Source organism: Rousettus aegyptiacus, unplaced genomic scaffold, assembly GCF_014176215.1.
Source record: "Rousettus aegyptiacus isolate mRouAeg1 unplaced genomic scaffold, mRouAeg1.p scaffold_m13_p_15, whole genome shotgun sequence".
NCBI classification, from domain to species: Eukaryota; Metazoa; Chordata; class Mammalia; order Chiroptera; family Pteropodidae; genus Rousettus; species Rousettus aegyptiacus.
The window spans coordinates 39,704,197-39,720,118 of NW_023416290.1; the positions used below are offsets into that span (position 1 = coordinate 39,704,197).

The 15,922-nt window shown below is 33.3% G+C and overlaps 1 protein-coding gene and 1 pseudogene across 1 annotated transcript in view; both read right to left on the reverse strand.

Annotated features, from left to right (window-relative positions):
* EIF3E (eukaryotic translation initiation factor 3 subunit E) overlaps positions 1-15,922 on the reverse strand; it is a 44,932-nt gene that overhangs the window by 7,675 nt on the left and 21,335 nt on the right. The window contains exons 8-10 of the mRNA XM_036232971.1: positions 9,550-9,676; positions 8,685-8,786; positions 7,250-7,359 (exon numbers count right to left, since the gene is read on the reverse strand). Of these exons, the coding sequence (XP_036088864.1) occupies positions 7,250-7,359; positions 8,685-8,786; positions 9,550-9,676 (339 nt within the window). The remainder of the gene's footprint in view (positions 1-7,249; positions 7,360-8,684; positions 8,787-9,549; positions 9,677-15,922) is intronic.
* On the reverse strand, positions 11,382-11,500 carry LOC118612174 (annotated as a pseudogene).

Below are 15,922 nucleotides of genomic sequence, written 5' to 3' on the forward strand. Positions count from 1 at the left end.
AAAAAAATGAGGAAAAAAGTGGCAATTACCAATTGTAGGACAAATAAACACTGAATACTAAAACACTCTACAAATCTACCTTATTTCAAACAATCTAGTGCTGACTCAAAAATCAAAAGACAATTATAAAAAACTAAAGAGTGCAGAAAAGTCCCATATACAAATGAGAATTCATAATGTGATATTGGTGGCATTTCAAAAACAGTGGGGGAAAAGAGTTTTTCAATATATCGTGTTGCCTAGGGGGAAAAAAGTAGATGTCTTCCTTACTTTCTATTCCCAAAATAAACCTAGATGGGTTTCCACAGAAGAAATAAAGCTATAAAAGTCCTAAAACACAGGTAAAAAGCATATAAGAGAAAAAAGCATATATGAGAAAAAATTGTGAAATAAAACAATTCGGTACCATAAAGTAAAAGATGAATAACTTTGACTACATAATTATGTAAATGATTCCCTCCAGGGGAAAAAAATACATAGAATCCTAAGTATTATTTCAAAAGACATAGTAAAAGTAATTATCACACACTCAGTTCAATTTCATTAAGCATGTTCATACAATAGCACACAAGTTACTTGTTTCTGAGCAGCAATTAAGACCAGTGGTTCCACTTAAGAACATAAGACATATAAATCTAAATCTAGAGAAACAGGGTTTTACCTTTTTTACCAATTCTAGGTTGATCTTCTATCAGGGTTTCAATGACTCATCTTTTAAATAGTCTCTCACCCACAGCCCCAGCCCTACCATATCTCAACAAATAAGGATCTGGGGTCTAGTATCTCATATTAATTACATCTTTAAATAACCTGGTTTTTCAAATTTTACTTGATAAGCACAATGTTTTCAAATATTATTGACATCATAAAGCTATGGGAACATCTGGCCTGCTTTTCAATGAACACTGTGACCAACTATTTAGCATATCAAAGTGCTTCAGTCTTTTATAAGGGTATGCTATGACAACTAATTAAAAAATAAGTGCTAAGTGTAAACTGTGTTTAACTGTAAGATTAGGAGAAAATTGAGAAATGAAAACTGCTATGTGTGAAAACTTAAAATTCTCATTGAATTTTCTAACATCTCATTAGTCAAAAGAAAGAGTAAATTCCTTTATAGTTAACAAAAAAAATGCAGTTAATAATGGCTTTTGAAACTACTTTGTCTCCATCTGGAAATGCACCTTTCTATTTCTCTAATATCAAGAAGTATATAATTATGAATATAAATTATGTGGTAATAAGAATTTCAAGAAAAATACTAAGGTCTAAATGTTAATAAAATAAGCAAAGTAGAATAAAAATGTCTTCATTTTATAACTTAAATGCAAGAGCAATTGGAAAATCCCTTCTTTTGTGAAAAGCCAAAACTAACCCCCTATAGAGGAATTATATTAATGTATGCTCCAACATGTTTATTATACATATTCAAAATATTACTTCCATACTTTGTTTTTATCTACAAGTGAAAACTGGTCCAAGAATTATTCTAGAACAGCTTTTAAATTTCAGACACACACCATATCTGATAAACTATTCAGCTATACTAAATTAAATCCCACCACAGTAATCTTTTTTGACATGTGTTGCATATTTTATGGTAAACAGATTCGTAACTTATCCTACAAATCTATAGGGTTGTATATAAACTGATAAAAACATTCTTAATATGCATTTTTATGAAGATATGACTATCACATGTGCTTACAGCCATTTTAGTCAAGAAACCTATCAACAGAGAATGTAGCAAATAACAAATGGAAAGAGTTGTTTAATAAACAACCTTGGATTTTATAATACTATTCTACTCAGCATTTGAAAAATGTCCACTGGGGGAAAGAAAGAAGACCAGAGACAAATCCTTCCCCTTCCCTCTGCAAAGGTTGATCAAATATCAAATAACTTTAATTAGAGGCAGAGATAGGCCAGCAGAAACTAGTGAATGGAGTAATTTGTCATAATTAGTAAACAGTGGAAATGAGTCTGTTTGGGGCTTAAAGATAGTCCATTTAGAGAGTTATCAGGGTTCACTGAACCTTCAATCCAGATTACTTCTTAGGTTTTCCAATATACAAATTATGTCCATGTCATTCTAATTACTCTGTATTTTTCTCAAAACATCTACCATAATTTATAACTTTATCTCTAATATCCGTTTCTTCTGTCTTTTAAGCTTCTAGGGTGTGCTCCTTCCTTTCTACCCAGTGTCTGGCCAGAAGAGCTGTTCATTCACATCAGTAATATTTTCTTCTTTTAACAACTATACTAGTTATACTGCTATCAACTAATTATATCATAATCATGACATATAGTGTATTTATCCTCCAGAAAGGTGAACACTGCATTTTTAAAAAGTTTTTGCACATTCTTGAAAAGACAAAATTATAGAAATGGAGAATAGATGATTGGTTGACAGGTGTTAAGGAGAGGTGAGGGAAGAGCAGTGGGTATAAAAGAGCAACTTACAGGATCCTTGAGGTTGACAGTAATGTAGCAATGTCAATATTCTAGTTGTGATATTGTTATGCAAGATGCTACCATTGGAGGAGACTGCATAAATGGATCTCTTTATTATTTCTTACAACTGCTTATGAATCTAATTATCTCAAAATAAAAAGTATAACCGCCCCCCCCGCCCAAAAAAAAGAAAAAGGAAAAAAAAAAAAAAAGATTTGCATCAGAATCACTTATAGAAGCTTTAAAAAATACAGATGCCAAGATTTTCCTGCCAGAGAACGTTTTAGTTTTTAGGGGCTGGGCTCAGTCATCATTATTTTTCCTTACTTCTTTTTAAAGCTTCCCCCTTGATTCTAACATGCAGTTAGGTCTACACAGCACTAATTTAGAGCAATGATTCCCCAAGGCTGATTGCAAAAGAATCACCTGGGAAGGTTTAAACGCAGATTCTCAAGCCTTGGTGCCAGAGATTCTGATTCAGAAGGTATGGGTGATGCCAGAAAATCTATTCATTTTGTTTAAGTTGTTTTTAAGTTTTTCAGATGATTTTTCTGTAGAGCTAGGTTTAAAAACCTCTGAATTAGAGAACAACAGTTTTTCTACATATTGTTTAAAGGTAAACATTAGCTCTATTGATCATCTTCGAGTCTGAATTAAGATGTTTAACTGTATTTATAAAAGCCCAACTTATATGCTTAATATTTTCATTCACATTCCTAACCTGTTAAAAACATGAAGAAGCCTACTCCCTGAACTGAGTCTCACTGAATGCTCCCCTCAAGAATGCTCCCGCTTCTTGAAACTTACAACCTAAGATTTCACTGCTGCTCTAAGAATATTTCTTTTTTCATATGAAGCTACACTTTCTGCTGTGCCCCTATATTCTTAATTCATAATATACCAAATCACTGGTTGTTTACTCCATTACTCCAGCAGGCTTTAATTATGTGCCTAAAAAACTGATGCAGTGGTTCTCAAACCCCAATGTACTTTGGAATAACCATCCTTCACAAACAGCACAGTAGCCCTATTACACATCACGACATATAGCATACTCAGAAAACCTGATCCAGAAAGCTTCGAGTGGCTTCAGGGACTCTATAAAAAAAAACTCTATAGAAATTCTGAGACACAGAGTCAAAACACTGACTTATGGTTTCTACTTTAATTCTCCGGCTCAAGAGATACAAAATGAAAAATTTGTTTACATATGTTATTTCTAAAAATATCAATTGTTACAATGAAAAATAAAGCACTTATAGTGAGGTACAATACAATGAATGTCAGAGACTTATCAGTCTAGGCTCTGGCATTAAACAAGACTTAACCAGCTTAATGTCTGAGCCTTAAGTTTCCCAGGTACAAACGAGAAGCTGGATAGCAAAATCATTGTACTGAATCAGTGTTTTGTAAAATGTGTTCCCACAAGTCTTAGGGTTCCATAGAGGTGCCTTAGCAGCCAGGAGGGAAGCTCAACAGGGTTAAGTGGCTCTGATTTGATCTGCTTACACATATACAGTTGACCCTTAAACAATGTGGGGGGTTAGCTGCACCAACCACTCACACAGTCCAAAATCTGCATATAACTTTTGACTTCCCCAGAACTAAACTACTAATAGCATATTGTTGACCACAGCCTTATTAATAACAACATAGTTGATCACCACATATTTGTTATATGTTATTATGTAATGTATTCTTAAAGCAAACTAGAGAAAATGTTTTATAAAATAATGCATTTGAAAATAAGTCTTACATACTACACACACACACACACACACACACACACACACACACACACACGAGATTTAAAAAATGTGGTTCTATAACTTAAAATGTAAGCCATATTAAAAGGGTTCAAAAAGCCATATATGGCTATTACCTACTATACCCTGGTTATTCACATTTCCATCACGACAGAACGCTCTACTGAAAAGTTCTATTATCAATGATTCAAAAATTGTGTGTTGTTGGATTAGAAGTTCCCTATGATTTCTACCAGCTCTAAAATTCTTCCCTAATATTTGAAGAAAATCCATTTAATAAAACATTCCATAGATAGTCAAATGTTTAAATAACCTAAAGAAAAAAGAAAATACTATCCCTGGAAGAGAGAAAAGATTTCTGGACTTTAGAAAAGACAACCTACTGAATGGGAGATTACTACCAATAATACATTAGATAAGGGGTTAATATCCAAAATACATAAGGAACTCGTACAACTTAGGACCAAAAAACCCCAAACAACCCAATTAAAAAATGGGCAGAAGACCTGAATAGACATTTCTCTTCAAAGAGGACATACAGATGGCCAAGAGACATTTGAAAAGATGCTCTCAATATCACTAATCATCAGAGAAATGCAAATTAAAACCACAATGAGATATCACTTTGCACCTATCAAAAGCTATCATCAATAAGTCAACAAACAAATGCTGGAGAGGAGGTGAAGAAAAGGAAACACTAGTGTACTGCCGGTAGGATTGCAAACTGGTACAGCCACTATGAAAAACATTATGGAGATGGAAGATTCTCAAAAAATTAAAAATAGAACTACCATACGATCCAGCAATTTCACTTCTGGGTATTTATCTGAAAAAAAAAAAAAAAATCCAAAACACTAATTCAAAAAGATATATGCTCCCCTTCGTTCACTGCAGCATTATTTGCAATAGGTAAGATATGGAAGCAACCTAAATGTCCATCGACAGATGAATGGATAGAGGAGGTGTGGTACATATACACAATGAAATATTACTCAGCCATAAAAAAAGAGAAAATCTTACTCTCTGTGACTACAAGGATGACTGTAGAGGGTATTACGTTAAGAGAAATAAGTCAGACAGAGAAATATCATATGATCTCACTTATATGTGGAATCTAAAGAACAAAATAAATGAACAAATAAAACAGACTCAGATATGAAAAACAAATTGGTGGTCATCAGATGGGAGGGGGTTAGGAGGATGGGTGAAAAAGGTGAAGGGATTAAGAAACACAAGTTGGCAGTTATAAAATAGTCACAGGGATGTAAAGTACAGCATAGGGAATATAGTCAATAATATTGTAATAACTATGTATGATGCCAGATGGGTACCAGACTTATGGTGGTAATCCCTTCATAAGGTATATAAATACCTAATCACTATGTTGTACCCCTGAAACTAATACAACGTAGTGTCAACTGTAATTAAAAAATAAATTTAAGAAGAAAGTAAAAAGAAAAAAATAAAAAACTACACTGATGTAAGATCAAAAATTCTTAGGTAATGATGTCACATAAAAGTTTATAGAAGCAGTCCCCCTATATTACCTTATTTCGACAGAATATCTCTTGAGTAGAGAGGACAAATACTCAATCTATTTTACTGGTAAGGATAGTAAAATGAATCCCAAGAAGGAAAATAATAAACACAAGGTGCCAGAGTAAATAAAGAGAAAAAGCTAGAACTGGAACAAACCTTCTTACTCATGGTACCTCAGAAACAAACACCAAAGTGACAAAACATTATCATGAACAAAAATATAAAATCACTAATACAAAGGAAAGAAATTTATTCATTTGACAAGTATTTATTGAGCATCTAAACGGTATGAAGTTAGTATGCTAGATGCTAAAGATATAAAAAAGAGAGTCGGCTTTTGGAAAAAAATAATTAAATACAGCAGATTCTAATTAGAAATGGGGAAAATTCCACAAGAGAAACCAAATATTAGCATCCCTGTTTCACAAGCCCAATTTATAAATCTTAAAAAAAAAAAAGCTAGAATTCAGTTATCTATTTGTTGTCCACCAGAGTCCCACATATGCTACACCTGTATCTTTATTTCATAATCAACAACATATTAGTAATGTTCATGTATTCTTTAAGAGAATCGGATTTTTAAAATTATAAGTCCACTAGTTATAGTAAAGTACTAATAAAACTGAAGTCAAGGCTTCAAATCCCATAGGAAAAGCCCCAAGATCATACTATACTTCTAGCTCTGAATAACCACTTCAATGACAACCCACTAAAATTAGGCAAGCAAGTATGGATGCCTTAACAAAAACAAATGGCACGAAAGAAAAACTTTGGTCTACACACAATTCCTAAGAGGCAAACATTAAAGTAGTAAGTTTTCAAATATTTATGGAGCATTTACTGTTTGACTTCATCTATGGTCAAAGGGCATTGGCTATAATACATAAAATTAGTTTCTAATAGGTTATGTAAGTTTCACATTTTTCCCCAATACTTTTCTCACACAACAGAGAACATTTCAACTAAAATTCACCATAATTTTTCCATGTTTCAACATTTTAGGATGTCATAGGAGTTTACTATATGAGAATTCAAATATATAATCAAATAAAACAAACTCAATTTACTGAAATGATTACCAAATGTGGTCTTTGAATAGTATTTCCAATTTACTAAGGGCTAAATCCTTATTTGAACTCCTGTTGAAAACCATTCTAAAACTAGATACTTCTCTTTTCTTCCTACCTAATGGTATAACGGTACTGTTTTAAAAAGTAATTGACAATCATAATATTGCCTTGAAGTTATCATTTTCAAAAATCATGCTGTGCCATTCACGAAACTTAAGACAATACTTAAGTCTGCAGCGTCCCAGAATTCAAACATAAGTCAGAATTTTAAATAAATCTCTATTAGACTGTTTCCTTTTTCTTCGAAAGCAAAGTGAAATAAAATCCAATGAACTAGAATATTAAATGTAACATTAAAATAAGTGGAAATCTTCAATATAAAAGTAGAAAATATAAGTCAAATCAGAATGTTCTTACTTAATGCTGATACACTGGTGAATGCGACAAAAAGTCTCAAATATGAAGAGACGGGCATTTTCAATGAAATCCTCAAGACAAGCCACCAAGAAGAAGTCATTCACAAGCACCTATGTACATAAAATATAAAAGAAAAAATTAATAGCACTGACAAGCAATTTTCAAAAATCTGACTCAAAAACTTTCTGTATGTGTTACTCATTGTTCCATTCACTAGAATTTTCTCATCTAATATCACACTATACCACAGCACTTTATAGAACACTATGTTCAAGCCTCTAAAAAATAAGTAAACGAGTGCTACAAGAAAAACATCTAAAGAACCACAATGTTTCCTTGATCTACTTATGAAGTGAGCAACCTTGGGACAACATAGCTCTGTCCAGTCCATTATTCTAAAGAAATGCTCTGTCAATAGCATATCTTTTCCAGATATTTAGAATAGTTATGAATGGATTAATGAGATGTATAGTTCTGTGATAGTAAGTAGGCTTGGAAATCTACAAAAGATAAAAATTCAAAGGGTGGCTCCTACTCCACAGATAATATCATAATTAAGACAGGCTATTTGAACTTTTAAGAATAGCAACCAAGTGCCCCTCTGCCTTAGTAGGGCCTACATACTTAGCATAAAAAAATGTACACCAATATTTAATAATGTCATATGACATTTAATAATGCTGATAATGACTACATGAACACATACTATCACACTGGGTTCTAACTTTAGACTTTGTCCAATGTTTAAAAATCACCACTGAGGGTATATTTATATAACTTTCTTTTTCTTAGAGAAATAAGATCTTGGTCTTTTAACAAACTTGGCCTATTTTTGTGCTAACATTTGGGTTCAAAAATGAAATCGGCAATTAGTAACTTATAGATTTGGTAAATGCACTTAACAGGTAAATTCTTATTTGATTTCCTAAAAATCACATACTAACTTATTTAAAAACCACATAAATCTCTTTCAGTTGCTCTGAAGGTACTTTAGTTTCTACCAATCAACGGAAAACATAGTTATAGAAATCACACTTTTAGCTTGACTGGTTTATAGCAAACGTTAAATATAATCATGTGAAAAATTCTAAAACATAGGCCTATTTAAAACAAATTGAGAATCGCAGTTGTGATATGCAATTCCAGACAACCTTGCCCATACATATGAAATAGTTCACATATTTACTCATTCAAGACATGGAATTATGAGTGTATGTATGAATTTATAATACTTCCAAAGTTTTAACAAACTGTCCTAACAAAAGAGATACACATCGTAACATTAAAAATGTCTTCACCTCTGCACATTTCTAAACATTATGCCACTTTACGATTATTATACACTTAATATAATTAATAAAAACATTACAGGATTAACTCTTAAAATATACAAAAATTTAAAAATATTAATTTATAAGTAAATATTCATACTTACAGATTCACATTCCCTCAGCTTTTTCTGAGCCCCATCGAAGTCAAAGTTGACATACAAACATTCAACAAACTCTGTAATTGGGTCTTTATATGTGTAAGATTCCTGTAAAATTAAGTCAAAGGTCAAATTGGATCTAATACAACTTTGTTTAATAGACTGCTTCAATCTTCCTATTTTATCCTCCCTTACCATTAATTTCAAGCAAATTACCTAGTATTATCTTCTCAAAGCAATTGCTTGTATCCTGATTCCAAGCCACACCTTAAGCTTTTAATGCCTTCCAGACCAAATTCTCTAAATGTTCATCCTAAAACCATTACAAAAGCTTTCAAATTCCTCTGTTGCTAAAAGTATCCCTTAATTAATAGTGATGAACCTCCCCAAGAAGAGGGTATTCATATCCTACTGAATAAAACTGTCTTTTTCAATTTCATTTATTCTTACATCGAATAAATATTTAGGTTCTTTTTCTAACCCATAGTTATTGCTGAAAAACTCACTAAATGTAGGGCTGCGGCTTTTGCACAACTATTGTATTCTATTTAAAAGTCACTACTCTGGAATTCTATAGGTAGTGACCTCTCACCAAACAATTCTAAGGTTCAGATCTCCTTCAATCTTTGCAATAAGAGACACTAACATTCAATGTATACTAGGGATCCACCTAGCAGAGAGCAGTACTCATTCATACCTCATCTCTAACATATCTATAACTTAAGGACAGTAAATGCTCATTTGGGGCATTTGGTCTCTTCTCTCTTCATGTACACTTTCCTCCTATATGTAAACATTTTAAAGAAAAAGTGGTTAAACCTAAATAAAGTTCAGGCATGTTTTAAAAATCAGTAAAGATTTTAGTTTTTACCTGTTGAATGACTTTGACCAGATCTTTTAGCACCTGTCGGCGTTTTCGAACATCTTTGTTTGTTATGACTGCTGTAGTCAAATAGCGAAGGATATGTGGACACATTGTCTGAATTGCATTAAGATACCTAAGGTAAAAATATAAAGGCTATTTAATATTAATAACTTGCCCAGTTTTTTTAGACCTATAATCGCATGTGATTTAAAGAAAACACTTGAAGATCCCATTAGATTGCACTGTTTCAGTAATCTAAGATTTTGCAAACACTCAAGAATGAATATTCTAAGGGCCATCTACTCCAAGGAAACAAAGAAACAGAAGTCTAAATGATGAGAACGTCAGCTGGTGTTCCCCCAACTTGAAGTTCACTAAAGAGGTAAATAATCCTATTATTGTTGTTTAGTAACAGGATTTTGAAAGACCCTTATACATGCTATCGGTCTGTTCCAAAAGACTGCTAAACTACATATGACTTTCAGTCATTCACTATTAGAACAAATGTGTGAAAACATATGTGCAAATCACTCCTTAGAAAACCAGGCACATACACAAATTAAAGAATTTAGGAAGTGAAAGATTGGAAACTACTGAGAGAAAGAAACTATTAAAGTACTACAGAGTTTTGGTTAAATTGGTAGTGCTGAGAATTAGAAAGGAAGGACTAGCTGTCAGACAAATGTCAACTGGGCCTTGGCTAATATTTAGCAAATCCTGCTATTCTGATGATCTGCAGCTGGCCAGCCTATCACTTGGTATTTATCTTATATTTCTCCTGCTCAAGTTCCCTTAAGTAACTCCCCAATTTTTATCCAGTAAGTACCTCGGAGTGCCAGGATCTATGCCAAGCTTGGCAATATTTGTCAATAAAGTCCATTTCTCTTAGCTAAACGTTCAAGCTGCAAAGTACCCAACCGGCCCCATCTCCCACCACACTACTTCCTGCTTTCCTAACTTACAGCTCACTCCACATGGACTGCTCTCCTAAACACAAACCTCTGAAGTCTAAGTTCTAGCCATCCTTCAAGGTCCAGCTCAGATATCTTATCTTCCAAGTGGTCCCAGACTATATTAACATATCTTTGTATTTTATTATATTGTAGGTTCCCCCATAAATTGTTTGAAGTCTTTAGAGAACCCTAGACTCTAACAATAACTTAATAACTAGTCCCACTGAAATCCCCTTTAAGCAAGGCAAGGTATAAAAAGAATCAAACTCACTCAAGAATAAAACAATTTCTAGGAACAGACTAAATAGATTAGCTAAAATTTTCATAACCTAAAAAATTAAGCCTGAAATTTAGGCAGAAACTTTTAAACTGTAATATTTGTTCAGAACTATTATTTGTTTCTATACCCTTTTGCCATAGATCTCATGTACAACCTCAGGAAAGCATGACTTTTTCCTAATATCCATTTTGATGTAGGTAATTTTAGCAGGCATTTATGGAACTCATTTATAAATTTATTCATACAGGCTAAAAATTTAGTTTATTGTTTATGATGTTAAATATTTATGTTTACTTATCCTCACTTTATATCATTGAATCACGTATATCTTCATAATTTTTCTGGAGAATGACTTCTTTGAGAAACCATCTCTCCCCTTCTGTGAGTATATGGCAGGGTTGGCAAAATTTATGTAAAGAGCCTGATAATGAACATTCTACGGTTTGCAGGCCAAGAGAATATTATGCAGGTACTTTTATAAAAAGGAAACAAATTTCCAAAATATTTTATTGACAAACTTAAAATTATAATAGCTGAGTATAAAAATTTGTAATACGTGTCCACTAATGAGAAAATAAAATTTCCTTATTATTTATTTTTTTAAATGCCTACAGCACCTGGTCTTCCTAGGTAGTCTCCCATCCAAGTACTAACCAGGCCCAACACTGAGTAGCTTCCAAGATCAGATGAAATTGGGCTTGTTCAGGGTGGCATGACTGTAGTCCTTATTTTCCTTATTGGAGATAACTGGGTTCAAAAGTTAGAGACCTCTATCATTACTATCATTAAAATTTACCGCAAATTTTTATCTGTTAACGATGATATGCAATGAGATTTTACATACTTTATCTTTAAAAACGTTTTTTATACACATTGGTACCACCGAATACCAATATCGATTGACAAGCATATGATTTTAACTTAGCATATTTGCCACTGGGAAACCATATTAATTCTGTTAAATTCTTCTTTTGATATTGCCTTTTAGCATATCATTACATTGCAGATGAATCACTTCCAATTCAACTGCACAGTTAAATAAATTTTGAAATATGGAAATTTCTGTAGTAATTACAATGAGGTCTCAAACATTCTGGAATTGTAATCTGAGCTCAAAAATATAAATGCTGCAAACCTGGATGGGAATGATGGTCTCATTCTCTCTGGACCTTACTTGTGATTCACATTATGTTCGTTGTCATCAAAATGACTACTACAGTGTAAGTTTTGCATGTAAGTACTGTTTCACTTTGTAATTTTATACTGAATTGATAGAGAAGTATTATCTAGTCTATAGCAAAAGCTAATTTCCAGAGCCATTTGGGGTCTAATAACAGTGTTTGAATAAGAAAAATTTTATTCTCATCTCAAACTCAAAAAAGTCATAACACAATTTTGTCACTGCTAAGCCATCCAACTGCTGTGTAGTAGGGAAAGCCAAGATATTCTATTTCTATTTCTGACAAAAATTCATGGACTGATAAGTCCACAAGACCTAATAAATTCACTTTTGACACTAATTGTTAATTAATACCCCAGATTCAAAACTTTTACACAAAGTACCTGGTGATGAATAACACAATCAATAACCATAAGCTTTGATGACCTCACATTTTTAAAGGCTTTATAAATTTATCCATCTGAGACTTTTCTCCCGAATATATTTACCACTAAAAGTTTTAGCACATCTTAGCAGATTCCACTTCAGACTATACTAAATTAGTGTTTTTTCAACTCTGAAAATATTTTCACCTATAGCTGTTCCATACAGACTATTCATAGAGGCATATTCTTCAGTCACTTCAAATTCAGGACCAATTCTTCAAATCAACAACTAAGCCACACTGATAACATTTGTTGGACTCATCAAGAGCCAAGGAAAACCACTAAAAATCATGTGTTCTTTTTAAATTCACTACTGATGTTGCCCCCAATATCGTCAAACCTGAGTAACTGTTCCCCGTGAAAGGCTAATAGTTTTAAACGAGTTTATTTTTCCTAGACATATTTCTTTGGCTACTGCAAACAAACATGTTTTAATAGAATCACCAATGGTAAACAGCTTTCCTTATTTGGCTAACAAAAGAGCTGGTCAGATACTCAATTTTGGTTGAAACCTCATTTTCGTTAATTTCTGAGGAAACTCTGTTATGATGAGGTATTGTTTTAAATGTCCTAATGTTTGACAGTTCCTTTGCTGTCAGTGGGACTATTGTAATGAGTACTTACAGTCTGGTAATGTGTTTACCCTAGCACATTGGTCCCCAACCTTTTTGGCACCAGGGACTGGTGCTCCCATGAGAATCTAATGGCCTGCTGATCTGAGGTAGAGCTGAGGAGGTGATGCTAGCGCTGGGGAGCGGCTGCAAATACAGATGAAGCTTTGCTGGCTTGCCTGCCACTCACTGCTGTGTGTCCTGGTTCCTAAAAGGCCACAGACCTGTACTGGTACGGAGGGTGGGGACCCTTGCCCTAGCATCTATACTGTAAATTCAATGCTTTGCTTTCCAATTTGATACAAAATAATCTCCACTCCACAGTGCCTTACAAGTAAATTTGAAGTCCACTTTTCTTCTTTGGACATGATGAATATACACTGGTAATAAAAGAGGTAAAATGTTGCAGTATGTTGACACCCAGCCCTTGAACACTGTCCAGGTTTAACTGTAGCATGGCTGGGATTCGTAGTGCACAGAGTAGCAGTGTGAGGCAAGAAGAGTGCAACAATGTATGATCTCTGTCCCAACTCAACTCTGCCATGCAGTTCAAAAGCAGCCAAAGAATATACAGTAGTCCCCTCCTTATCCGTGATTTTGCTTTGCCCAGTCGTGTCAATTCCCAGTGGTAAACCAGTCCAAAAATAGTAAATGGAAATTTCAGAAATAACCAATTCATAAGTTTTAAATTGTATGCTGTTCTAAGCAGAGTGATGAAATCTCAAGCTGTCCTGTGCCATCTCACCTGGGAAACGAATCATCCTTCATCCAGCATAAACGCACTGCATACCCTACGTGCCCATTAGTCATTTAGTAGCCATCTCAGTGATCAGATCTCCACTGTTGTGGTACTGCATGGCTTGTGCAATAAGCAATCCTTATTTTGGGTTACAAATAGCCTCAAAGCCATTCATATACATTACATGTATTGTTATAATTATTTTATTAATCTCTTACTGTACCTAATTTATAAATTAAACTTTATCAGTGTATGTATAAAAAAAAAAAAAAACCCAGTATATATAGGGTTCAATGCTATCCGTGGTTTCAGGTATTCAATGGGGGTCTTTAAATATATCCCCCGTGGAAAAGGGGGGACTACTGTATGTAGAACAATGAGCGTGGCTGTGTTCCAATAAAAATTTATGGACATTAAAACTTTAATTTCATTTAATTTTCACAAGTCACAAAGCATTATTTTCATTTTTCCAAACGTTTCAAATGTAAAAGCCATTCTTATATCTTAGGCCATAAGAAAAAAGGCAGTAGGGCACACCGATTAGCTCACAGTCCACAGACTGCAGACCCCTGCTATACAGCACTACCATGGCTCCTGACTTCCAAATATAACAGGGACTCCCGACCTTCTAAGGTAAAAGCAATGCTTCCTATGTATGTATGTATGTATGTATGTATGTATGTATGTATGCATGCATGCATACATGTTTATATAGATCGATACACAGTGGAGGGAAGTGGGGCTCATAGGTGATTCCTGTGAAATTACCTTAGTTCACATTCTTGTAGGGAACAGTAATTATATATTTAGTTCAAATACAAGCAAAACCACAGATGTGGTTTACAGCCTATACATGACCATTGTGTGCTTTTGTTCTACTTCTCTTTCTTATCATTTCTTTTCTTCTCTGTCAATTGAAATTCAAGGGCAGATTACTTTTCATCCTCCCTGGACTCTTCTAACTTCTCCAAGTTATCACTGACAGCTGTTACAACTAGTGTGTACAATATATTTGTACTTAGCTAAATATGTTCTCATACTACTTCGTGTTATTTGTTTGGGTTAAAAACTAAGAACAAAGGATATACCACCCCTATTTATGCAATCCACCTTTATTATTTTTCCCCCTTAAACAGAGCCTCAGTATTTATAGTGTTCTGAAGTATAATTTCATAATAGGTCAATAAAAATGTTTTAGTTTATTTTTGCTCTAGCATAATCCTGTTACAAATATGCAATTTTTTAAAGTTTTTCCACCAAGTTTTCTAATTGCAAGTTAGAACATTTAGTAACCAAAGAATAAGACAGGCTATTACAAGAATATAAATAATAAAAATCCTGCCCTCAAATACATTTATAATCTAGTTGGAAAGATAACGGAATTGTTAAATTTTTTGTTTATTTTAAAGGCTTTACACAATAAAATACCAAATATATGGTAGACATAATACACAGGACTTCATAAAGAAAGTAAACCTGGGCTGGACCTTGAAAAACAGGAAGATTTTGAATAAGTACAAAAAGAAAGAAGACAATGGCACTTCCAGAAAGGCAAGCTAAAAGAACAAAAAATAAAGAACACTTAGTAGAACTTCAGAAGATGGATATTTAGATGGGGAGCTTATAGGTCATCCTGAGCTAGAGCAGGTAAAATAAATGCATGAAAAAGATCAGGAACAATTAGAAAATACAGGAAAAACAAATGCAAAAAGGTCAATCAGGATAAATTCTGAACACTATCTAGTTGACTGTTAATAGTAAAACGAAATTTTTTAGGAAATTTATTCTATTTTTATTTAGAAAACAAATTAAACAGTCTGTGCTAACTGAACTTTTGAATCTTTTTTTTTTTTTTTAACTGGAGAAATAACTAGAGTATTATATTACAAATGCATTCTTTTCCCTAATAACATCTACATTTGGTGGCAAAGCCTCATCCCTAATAGCCTACGAACACTGCTCTATCTTATACATGATACTGTATCTTATATATTATGTTACATTTAAAATTTCAACATTTTTCAAATGTGTAAATCATCTCCATTTTAGATTCAGAATAAATTACAGCAGAAATAGTAATACATATGATGTAAGAGACTACCACCTGCAGTTGCATCTAAACTTTCACTTCAAGGACAGATATATAAATTATCTCCAAAGTATTTTTATCTTTTAAAAACTCTGAAATCGC